At 50.4% G+C, this 10,411-nt stretch overlaps 2 protein-coding genes across 7 annotated transcripts; both read left to right on the top strand.

The window, feature by feature from the left end:
• The first annotated feature begins 562 nt into the window (after positions 1–562).
• On the top strand, positions 563–4,151 carry LOC116867358 (mast cell protease 1A-like). The gene is made up of 5 exons (XM_032857036.1): positions 563–586; positions 1,161–1,340; positions 2,727–2,806; positions 3,050–3,185; positions 3,993–4,151. The coding sequence occupies exons 1-5, from the start codon at positions 563–565 to the stop codon at positions 4,149–4,151; spliced, it is 579 nt and encodes a 192-aa protein (XP_032712927.1).
• LOC116866990 (granzyme H-like) lies at positions 1,251–9,004 on the top strand. 6 transcript variants are annotated; one of them, XM_032856226.1, is made up of 6 exons: positions 1,251–1,340; positions 5,454–5,722; positions 7,045–7,192; positions 7,713–7,845; positions 7,961–8,305; positions 8,731–9,004. In XM_032856226.1, the coding sequence occupies exons 2-6, from the start codon at positions 5,668–5,670 to the stop codon at positions 8,872–8,874; spliced, it is 825 nt and encodes a 274-aa protein (XP_032712117.1). In that variant the 5' UTR covers positions 1,251–1,340; positions 5,454–5,667; the 3' UTR covers positions 8,875–9,004. The 6 variants fall into 6 exon arrangements, with proteins under 6 accessions (XP_032712117.1, XP_032712119.1, XP_032712120.1 ...); XM_032856228.1 differs by having other exon boundaries at positions 7,961–8,128; XM_032856229.1 differs by having other exon boundaries at positions 7,961–8,113.
• The last annotated feature ends 1,407 nt before the right edge of the window (positions 9,005–10,411 follow it).

The following is a 10,411-nucleotide window of genomic DNA, read 5'->3' on the forward strand; positions in this document are numbered from 1 at the left end:
AGGATATTGTTCTAGCTCCCTGGTCTCCATTCCCACTTCACATGGTATCTGTAGCTCATTAATGACAGTAACTTTAGAGAGACAGTTAAACCTCTTCCATTCTCAACATGTTTGGTCATAACAGAGCACATCTCACCCTATCCACAGGCTATGACCTCAGTTTAAACCAGTCACTGGTTTCAAGTCCTCTGACCAACTCTACCTACAGCTAAAGCATTATGGCAGATTGTCCTCTGCTGTGGTTGCCACTGTATGTCTCCCATCCCACAGGCTCTTCCCACATGACTGAAACACTCCTCCCACTCAGAAGTGGGGTCAATGCCCCTTCCTTTTTAACCTGGATGGAGGTTTCTGATTGCTCCAAGCAGGGGAATATAATAGAATGCAATGCCATATGACTTCAAAGGCTAGGTAATAAAAAGAACACAGCTTCTGTCTGGCTCGATTTGGGGGAGACACTCACTCTGGGGAAGCCAACCATCATGTTATGAGGAAGATTGAACAATCCCATGTGGGGACTGCATGAGAGGACCTCACAGAAAAGAACTGATGGGCCCAGAAGATGAGCACCAACCACTGGGCATGGGTGAGTGAGACTTCAGGTGATTCCAGTCTCCAGGCTTCAAGTCTTCCCTGACACCAAGGGGAGCAGAGGAGAGCTATCCACAACTTGCAGATTCGTGGGAAAGATAAATGGTGGTGGTGGTGGTGGTGGTGGTGGTGGTATCATTGCTGTTGTTTTAAACCACTCAATTCTTCAGTAAGTGAAGCAAGCCCTCTTCAACATTACTCCCACACCATTCATTCAATCCATCCCTCTAACTGTGGCCCTCACCATCCTTATCAGATCACTGGTGATTTTGACTCCTCCACCAGAAGCAAAGGATCTCACCTCCAATATCCCCGAGTCTCAAGAAAAGGCAGCTCAATGAAGGATCATCCTGATAGTCTAAAGAGAGCCCAGGAATAGAAAATGTTCTTGGATGTATCATCAAGAGGCTCAGATTACCGCAACTCAGGGCCCTACTACTCATGGATGCAACATCTTTAACCACCCCGCCCATAGTCTGTGGTTCCTATTCTCTGCTGGTGTGGTCAAAAGCTGCCAGTGCTGATGTGGTGACTGATAAATTATTTCACTTGGGCCTGGACTTGATCAGACAGCGATAGGAGGCACTCAGACAGAGCCTTATGTGATAAAGACTACAACACCAGAGAGGAACACAGTGGTTAGAGGACTAGGAGGAAGTACTGCAGCTCCAACCTGGGCAGCCTTCTTGGGAAAATGCAGCTGCTCCTACTCCTTGTGGCCTTTCTTCTGGCTCCCAAGGTTGAGGCAGGTGAGTGACTGTCTCCACCCGCCCCCCTCAACAGAGGCCCAGCCTCATCCAACTGTGGTACAGCCCTGCTCAGATGCTCCACTCAGGCACATCCTGGTCCTGCTGAGTTTTGATCCCACATCAGATCTGCCAACCTCCCTCCAAGATGGGCAAATCTGAAGCAGGATAAACACTCAGCATGAATGACAGGGCAGAAGTCTATTCCCAGGAGGGTGGGGCGGGGGAGCTGTAGGTCCTACTGTTGTCATCTGGAAATTGGGTTCTTATACAAAGGCATCTAGAAGAGTTGGAAGGTAGGAATGAGAAATAATCCCCCAGGAACAGGTAGTTTGGAGAAAGGGGCTGGCTTCTGTAATCAAAGCTAAGCCCACTAACTTTCTTTTTTGTTTTGTTTTGTTTTGTTTTTTGAGAGAGAAAGAGCATGTTCATGGGAGCGAGGGGCAGAGGAGAGAGAAACTTAATCAGACTCCACACTGAGCACAGGGCCCCCATATGGGCCTTGATGTCACCACCCTGAGATCGTGACCTGAGCTGAAACCAAGGGTCCAAACCAAGAGTCCTTTGCTTAAGTACGCCCACTAACTTTCTAACTCAATTTCTTAAAATCTATCCTCAAGCTCCACCCAGTTCTCCAAGTTTTGTCATTCTTATGCTGCCCAAGGAAGGAGCCAAGGACCCAGCTGGTCTCAGAGGTGGTGGCATCCTGGTCCGCTTAGTACTTAGGTTTGGTAATTTTTCAGCCACAGTGGGTACAATGGCTTTGGCAGCCCCCATATTTACTGGTACTTGGAACCACAACCAGCACTCCCTCAGAGGTTGATTGGGAGCCATTCCTTCATGCAGCTAAGACACTTCCTGGGCAGCTAAAATGTGTCAGGCTCTCAAGAAGATCAAACACAACTCAAAACATAAACATGAGCATTTTGAGTTCATGTTCCAATCATTACAAATAAGGAACAGCTCAGTAAAGTCTGGGAAACAAAAGGGGATAGTGGACCCAGATATCAGGGAAAGGATTTTCTGGGATCTGTGGGGACTTCACTGTTTCTTCCAAATGCAAATTCCTTCTGCCACCATATGTGTCCACTGTAGGAATTAAGAAACAAGAACTCTTCTCTTTGTTAGAGGGAGAATCTGAGTCTTGTGGGTCATTTGGTAAGCCAGGAATGCTGCCTGAGGAACCCTTCTCGGTTGCTGTTGCCTACTACAGACCCTACTCTCTGCCACCCCAACTCCTTCTCACCTGTTTTAGTTCATCCCCATCTCTCCTTCTCCAGCCTTTGGCTCCATGAGCACAGTGGGCAGGGTAAACGATTTCTTTCAGGGAAAATAATCAGAGGCCATGAAGCCAAACCTCATTCTCGTCCCTTCGTGGCATTTCTCCAGATCCAGAATCCAAATAAAACCTGTGGGGGGTTCCTGGGACATGAGGACTTTGTGCTAACAGCAGTTCACTGCAAGGGGAGGTAAGAAGCAGTGCCTGGAAGCCCACCCTTTTGTTAACCCCATATAAGGATCCCTCTTCCAAGAACTGCCACCCAGCCTAGGCTGTCAAGAAGCAGGGGGTTCACAGATGCTCAGGCCTGGGGCCCCATCCCCTAGAATTCCTCTCCATCCCAGTCTTGCCCTGCCCTGAGCTGTCCCGTTTCATCCATGGCCTTTGGGCTATACCTCCTGTGACCCCCACCTCCCACTCACTCTCTGTACAGCTCCATCAGGGTCATCCTGGGGGCCCACAACATCAAGGAGCAGGAGAGGACCCAGCAGGTCATTCCAGTGAGAAAAGCCATCCACCACTCAGACTATAATCCTAAATATGTCTTCAACAACATCATGTTACTGCAGGTAGGGCCCTTGATCCACTGGTTCTTGCACACTTTATTCCTGGGGATTTTGCATCCCCTGTGATGTCATTCCTGTCCCTCATTCCTAGTATGACATTTTTACTTGTCCTGGGGCTATGAGGAGGGCTGCCCCATGACTGTCCCTGGAGTCTTTGTGAGCCATTGGTAGATTAGAATTCCTTTCCTCTGCATTCAGCTGGAAAAGGCCCACCTGACTGCCCATGTTAGGAGTGCACAGGTGTGGCCAGGGATGGTGTGCAGTGTGGCTGGCTGGGGACGCCTCAGCATGAACAGCACCTCTGGGGCCTGGAAACTGCATGAGGTAGAGCTTGAAGTCCAGAGGAACAAGCAATGCATCTCATGCTATAAAAACTCTACAACGGCACAACCTAAATGTGTGTGGGGAACCAGAAAAAGAAGAAGTCTTCTTTTAAGGTGAAATCCCCAGCACTATCCATGCCCAGCCCTTGGACAGACAAGTTTTGAGAAGGCACAGTGAGAACTAGCCTTATTGCTATGTCCTCAGCATTTCTATCCAATCCAGTCTCTGGTCCTATCTCCCTGAGGGAGGTAGGGAGGTGGTGAGAGATAGTCCCACAGCTACTTATGGGCAGAGGCTTTCTGAGGGAGAAAAGGGAGGGGAGTATCGGGGCCAGGCTGGAGCCCAAGGACCAAGGGAGGCCACAAGGCCTCCCCTGGCCCTGATCTCACCCACAGTCCCCTAACAGAAACCACCTACCTCCAGGGGTGGCAGGGAGGATAGGACCGAAAGAAAGTCCAACTCAGTCCTTCCTCCCTCTCCCTGCAGGGAGACTCTGGGGGCCCCCTCGTGTGTAACATGGCCCAGGGCATTGTCTCCTTTAGAAAAACAGATGGGGAACCTCCACGTGTCTACACCAGGATCTCAAGCTTTTTGCACTGGATAGAAAGAACAATGAGATGCTTCAGCCTGCAGGGACCAGACTGAGATGCCCCTAGGATCAATCTGTCCATCTTCTCTGGGACAGAGGCCAGAACTGCACTGGGAAAGGGGGTAGAGAGGAGGTTGCCAAGGCTTCATAAACTTCCATCTCTTGAGTGGAAATTAGATCCTCTTCTTTTATTCACCATAACATTTGTTAGTTACCTACTGCGTGTCCAGCCACCATCTGTTCACATTTCTCTAGAACAAAAAGTCATGTTGCTTTGGTACCCACATCCTTCCAAATACACCTCCCAGCACCACCTCCCCTGCCAGGCTGAATGTAAGGTCCATCAGGAAAAAGGAGACACTGCCCCAAGAAAAATGACCCTCTCCTAGAGGATGCTCTTATCTCATCCATATTGCCTTCCTACCTTATCCCACACCTACACCCCCACCCCATCCTACCCCAATATGGCAACATAAAGGAATCCACATCTGGAAGGACCACCTAAGAAGCTCTGGGATAGGGGGCCACTTCATCCTAATAGAAATGGGTGGGAAGATTCTGGAAAGCTGTAACTCATCCCATGCAGCACTCCCTCCCCCAATCAGAGTGGCAGCTTGGGAGCTTGGAAGAGTTTTGGGAGGGCCTTTCAGTACTCCCAAGCCTAGCCCAAGTGCAAGTCACAGCCTTGCCGTGGTCCCAGAGTCCAGCACAGCATCTGGTGTCCTGACGCCCATCTTCCCACAGTCCCAAACGACATTGAAAGTACTCTTCCATCTCGGTCTGATCCAGCCTCTTCCCACCCCATGCTCTTTCTGTGTGTGTGTGTGTGTGTGTGTGTGTGTGTGTGTGAATGTGTGTGTTCATTACAATAAAAAGTTGTGTTTAAAAGGTATCTTATGGTTTCAAAGGTGTCCTATAGCCTATAGTTAATTGAGTAAATTTTTTCTTCCATTTTTCAAAAATCTCTAAGTCTCTTCCATAAGAATGTATTCAGAAAAAATAATCTCATTTTTCTAAAACATCCACCTCAGAAAAGGCAGGCTGAAAAGAAAAAGTGGTTGGCTGAATGCCTGCCATTGATGAGTGTGTTTCGACTGTGGGAAAATGTACACTTATCACAGATTCTTAGTCTGCTCCAAAAAACCATCAGTATCTCAAGCTCTCTGGTATCCCCGGACCTAGCTAGCTCAGTAATTATTCCTGATTTCCTCAGAAATGGAAAAAGGGCCAAGAGACGAGAAATGGAGACATTCTTGAGTCAGTCACTGAGGGGCTTCTGAGGTACCAGCCCTCCTGCTGGCAGGAGCCACAGCCTTCACTTTCTTGTTCTTTCTTCTTGCTTTCACCTTATGACTCAGCAGTGGCAGTGCAAGTGTGATAGCTGCACCATTCTCACCTAACCCAAGCCAGAGAACTTCGACAAACCACCTTAAATGATGACACCCAGCCGTAGAGACACAGAGGTTGAAGAGGCCTAAATCAGTGAGCCACCCTTCTATCACTCCCCTAAGGGCTCTGTATCTGGAAGGAAGAAAGATCAACAGCTCTGAGGTGGGCAGACCTTTAGGGAAGATGCAGCCTCTCCTGCTTTTGTTGGCCCTTCTTCTGCCCCTTGGGGCTGGGACAGGTGAGTGACCATACCCATTCCAGATACCTGAGCCCATCCCACAAAACCCCCTGTACTCTTGACCCTTCTGCCCAACACAGTCAGAGATTGTCCTCAATTTGAGTCTAGAACCTTTCTGAACCCCAGCTCCTACCCCGAACTCAGACCTACAGGTCTGATGCTAGAAAGATGCTCAACAAAGATGGCCGGCAGGAAGGGTGCTCACTAAAAGGGTTAGTAGGGGTTAGCCTCCTTCTTATCACTTGGAAAGTGAATTGTTTAGAGAAAGGCATTTGGCAGAAGAAATGAAGCTACAAAAAAACAGGCAATTAAAAGCCCTGAATCTAAGCCAGGAAAGGTAAGCTTAGACAAACAGGCTGCAGTAATGGGAGGTGTCACTGGACCCAGCTTAAAGAACCAGTTAAATTTCCCAGTGCTCTCCACCCTCTCACTCCTGCCTGGGACAAGGGCCGGGTACAATCGATCTCAGCAGCAGCTAGATGACTATACCCAAAGCTCTATACCAGGCCTGTGGAGCCCACTGTCAGCACCACCTCCCCCTGCCTGCGCAGGGCCCTCAGCTACTTCACTGTCTTTGGCAGTGCCCTCCCTGACTCCTGTGGCCTCAAGTTCCACCAGCACTAACTCCACCCAACTTTAGCCAAAAGCTCACTGATAGCCATTCCCTTGTGCAACCTAAAAATGTCTACTGAGACCATGTGCTAGCCCCTAGGACATGAGGATTTTAGAAAATCCAACTCCACAAACTCAGAGATAGTTTATTAGAAAATGACACCCTGGGATATTAGCAGAGGCTCAGAAGGACCCGGGAGATTCACTGAGAAGCAAGGTATCAGGGGAATCCTGTCCATGATCTTTTGGGACTCCATCATCTTGAAGATAGATTTTTTTTTAAGATTTTATTTATTTATTTGACAGAGAGACAGAGAGAGAGCATGAGAGGGGAGAAGGTCAGAGGGAGAAAAAGACTCCCTGCTGAGCAGGGAGCCCGAGGCGGGACTCCATCCTGGGACTCCAGGATCATGACCTGAGCCGAAGGCAGTCGCTTAACCAACTGAGCCACCCAGGTGCCCCTTGAAGATAGATCTTATCTCCTCCATACATGTGTCTGAAGTGGAAAGTGGAGAACAAGTAATGCTCCCTTCTCAGGGGTGTTCTGAGGCTCGAGGTTCAAGAAAGAACATCCTGTTACATGAACCTGGGAGGACTGCCCATCCTGGGGTCCACAGGGTGCTGTAGACCCCTCGATCACTACCTTCCTAAACCTTCCCTCCTGACCACAGCCACCCCCAGACACCGCATCTTCCAGCCTTTTCTTTCAGAGGAGATCATCGGGGGCCATGAGGTTAAGCCCCACTCCCGGCCCTACATGGCATTTCTTCAGTTTCTGGATAATGGCAAGATGAAGAGGTGTGGCAGTGTCCTCGTGCACAAGTACTTTGTTCTAACGGCTGCTCACTGCTGGGGAAGGTGAGGGGCAGCAGCCAGCCTACACATCTGAGACCCCAACAGGGACCCCTGTCCTATCCCCAGTGGTTGCAGCCCAGGGAAGCACCAGGGCTCCTGGTAACTCAAGCCCATGAGAGCTCATCAGAGGCGCCGGCTGAAAGCATGGCTGGGGTGATAAAAGCCTGAGAAGTAGGACAGGTAAGCTTTGGGGTCAGAGGGTCCAATGTGAGAATAAGTGGCACAGCTGAGAAGAGAGGGACCACACCGGGCAAAAAAAAGCAGCCGTGGGGGATGGAAATATCCATTAGAGCCAAAATGCAAACTCAGTGTAATTTCATGATATTGCCTGAAGGCAAAAGAAACCTCAAAGAAGCCCTACCTTCAGTGTCGTTGAAAAAAAGTGGATCGAGGACCCATTTGTCACCTCGATTTCCCCCTTGGCTCCAGCCCTGCCTTGCCCTGGCTGCCACCTGCCCTTCACAGCCCCTGGTCTGTATCCTATGACTCCACACCCCCACACCCCACTCTGCTGTCTGTGCAGCTCCATGAGGGTCATTCTGGGGGCCCACAACATCAAGAAACAGGAGAGGACACAGCAGGTCATCCCCGTGAAAACAGCCATCCCCCACCCAGACTATAAGCAGAACTTCTCCAATGACATCATGTTACTGAAAGTAAGGAAACCTCCCTGCTGCCCTTGCTCTCCTGGGTCCACTGGTTCCTCCTCCCATTGGGACCTGTCTCCTCCCTCCTTCTATCCTGGCCACCTGGCCAGTCCCTGTGGCTCAGGGCAGAGAGAAGACAGTGCAGTCTCATCAGGGCATCCAGACCCCAAGGCCATTTTCTAAGCTGGACTGTCTCGCCTCTTCCCATCAGCTGGAGAGAAAGGCCAAGCAGACTGCAACTGTGAAGCCCCTCCGCCTGCCCGAGAGCAAGAACCCGGTGAGGCCTGGACAGGTGTGCAGTGTGTCCGGCTGGGGGCGGGTCTCAATGACCACCCTAGCAACCACTCTGCAGGAGGTGTCACTGGAAGTGCAGGAGGATGCGATATGTGCATCCCTCTTCCCTCGCTATTACAGTGGGGCCACCCAGATTTGTGTAGGAGATCCGGAGGAGATGAAGACCGCCTTCAAGGTCAGGCTTCCAGCATCTACCTGGACAAGCCCCAGGAGAGAGGAATTTGGGGCAGACTGGGGTGTGGGAGTGGCCCTATCTTCCTGCCTCAGCCTGAGAGCACAGGCAGCAGGGTCCACAAATCCAATCTTCGGTTCCCCCCTAAGTGGGTCAGGATGGAGGGGAGAAAGGATTCATCATCCAACAGTAGAATTACCCCCCCCACACACACACACACATTCAAGGTTCCCTTAGGACTAGAGAGAAAAGTTTGGCCCTGGAAAGAACAGTACCAGGCTAGAGCCCAAGAACTGAGAGAGGGGACAAGGCCTGCCCTGGACCCAATATCCCATGCAGCCCCTAACACAGACCCCCCCATCCCCAGGGCATCAAGGAGGACAGGACCACTGGGAGGCCAGCTCAGTCTTTCCTCTCTCTGCCCACAGGGGGACTCCGGGGGCCCCCTCGTGTGTAACAACATGGTCCAGGGGATTTTCTCCTATGGAAAACGCAACGGGACCCCTCCAGGGGTCTTCATGAAGGTCTCCCACTTCCTGCCTTGGATAAAGAGAACAATGAAGCACCTCTAACAGCAAGCATGAGATTGACTCCCCTCTGTGTTCGGCCATCTTTTCTGGGGCAGAGGAAAGAATCCCTTGGGACTGGGGGAGAGGGGGAGGAGGGATGGCAGGCCCATAATAAATGGATCTCTAGAGCGAATACGACTGAGGTCTTACTTATTCACTGAACCACTTCGGGTACGAAGCAACACTGCCCAGGCTATCTTCTGCTGCCAACTCCAGGCTTTGCTGCCTCCTTTCTCCCCCCAACCCCCCCCTCCCTAACCCCTATGCTGCTTAGTTTCTCATCAATTTCCCAATAAGACCTCTTTGGTGCTAAGCCCTCTGCGAAGGTTCAGCCTAAACTCTATTATAGAAAAGTTTCTGTCCCTGAAAAGTATCCTCTCTGGGCCTTAGAAATTTCTTAAATTCTCTAAGCCAACCACCATCACCAACCCAACAATTTGGTCAGTAGAAAGAGAGTAACTCCGGGGACCCAGGAGGACAGGGGGCCATGCCATGGGCACCCTGTTTCCTGTTTCAAAGGGCTCTCTCTTTCTGTGGGGGAGGGAAGTGGGGGACAGGGAAGCAGGTTTCTCCTGCTCCTGGTGCAGCTCCCCCAGCCTCACCCGGGTTCCCTTCCATGCCTTGCCCAGCACTGAATTTAGTCAACCTTCCTCCCTGGTTGCCCATCCCACACAGCCTCTGTTTTCCATCCTGGCACCTGAGTTGCCAGCCCACTGGATGCCCATCAGAGGGACCAGCGCCCACCTTCCAAATGGTAGGACGGGCTGAGTCCCTCCTCCCAAACCAGCATCCTATCCCCCGGGGGCTTAGCCTCTCTGGCCAATAGAGTCACTCTACAACCTCAGCCCCTTTCAGCCTGGCCTGGTCTCAGAACCTCAGCTCCCCCTACTGGCAACCTGGGTTATGGCAGCTTTGTGAGCCAGAGGACTCCAGGCTGCAGACCATCAGTAGATCAACTTTTGATCTCAATGAAGACATACAAATGGCTATCAGACACATGAAAAAATGTTCATCATCACTAGCCATCAGGGAAATTCAAATTAAAACAACATTGAGATATCACCTTACACCAGTTAGAATGGCCAAAATTAGCAAGACAGGAAACAACATGTGTTGGAGGGGATGTGGAGAAAGGGGAACCCTCTTACACTGTTGGTGGGAATGCAAGTTAGTGCAGCCACTTTGGAAAACAGTGTGGAGATTCCTCAAGAAATTAAAAATAGAGCTTCCCTATGACCCTGCAATTGCACTACTGGGTATTTACCCCAAAGACACAGATTTAGTGAAAAGAAGGGCCATCTGTACCCCAATGTTTATAGCAGCAATGGCCACGGTCGCCAAACTGTGGAAAGAACCAAGATGCCCTTCAATGGATGAATGGATAAGGAAGATGTGGTCCATATACACTATGGAGTATTATGCCTCCCTCAGAAAGGATGAATACCCAACTTTTGTAGCAACATGGACGGGACTGGAAGAGATTATGCTGAGTAAAATAAGTCAAGCAGAGAGAGTCAATTATCATATGGTTTCACTTATT

This window comes from Lontra canadensis, unplaced genomic scaffold (assembly GCF_010015895.1).
Source record: "Lontra canadensis isolate GAN:19392208 unplaced genomic scaffold, GSC_riverotter_1.0 scaffold12, whole genome shotgun sequence".
NCBI classification, from domain to species: Eukaryota; Metazoa; Chordata; class Mammalia; order Carnivora; family Mustelidae; genus Lontra; species Lontra canadensis.

Excerpts from the sequence above, each read along its gene's own strand:
- LOC116867358 (XM_032857036.1), top strand. The coding sequence starts at position 563 with ATGAGCACCAACCACTGGGCATGG. Across the intron at positions 587-1,160 it reads GCACCAACCACTGGGCATGG|ACAGCGATAGGAGGCACTCA; the intron begins GTGAGTGAGACT and ends GGACTTGATCAG. Across the intron at positions 2,807-3,049 it reads GCAGTTCACTGCAAGGGGAG|CTCCATCAGGGTCATCCTGG; the intron begins GTAAGAAGCAGT and ends CTCTCTGTACAG.
- LOC116866990 (XM_032856226.1), top strand. The coding sequence starts at position 5,668 with ATGCAGCCTCTCCTGCTTTTGTTGGCCCTTCTTCTGCCCCTTGGGGCT. Across the intron at positions 7,193-7,712 it reads GCTGCTCACTGCTGGGGAAG|CTCCATGAGGGTCATTCTGG; the intron begins GTGAGGGGCAGC and ends CTGTCTGTGCAG. Across the intron at positions 7,846-7,960 it reads ATGACATCATGTTACTGAAA|GGCAGAGAGAAGACAGTGCA; the intron begins GTAAGGAAACCT and ends CCTGTGGCTCAG.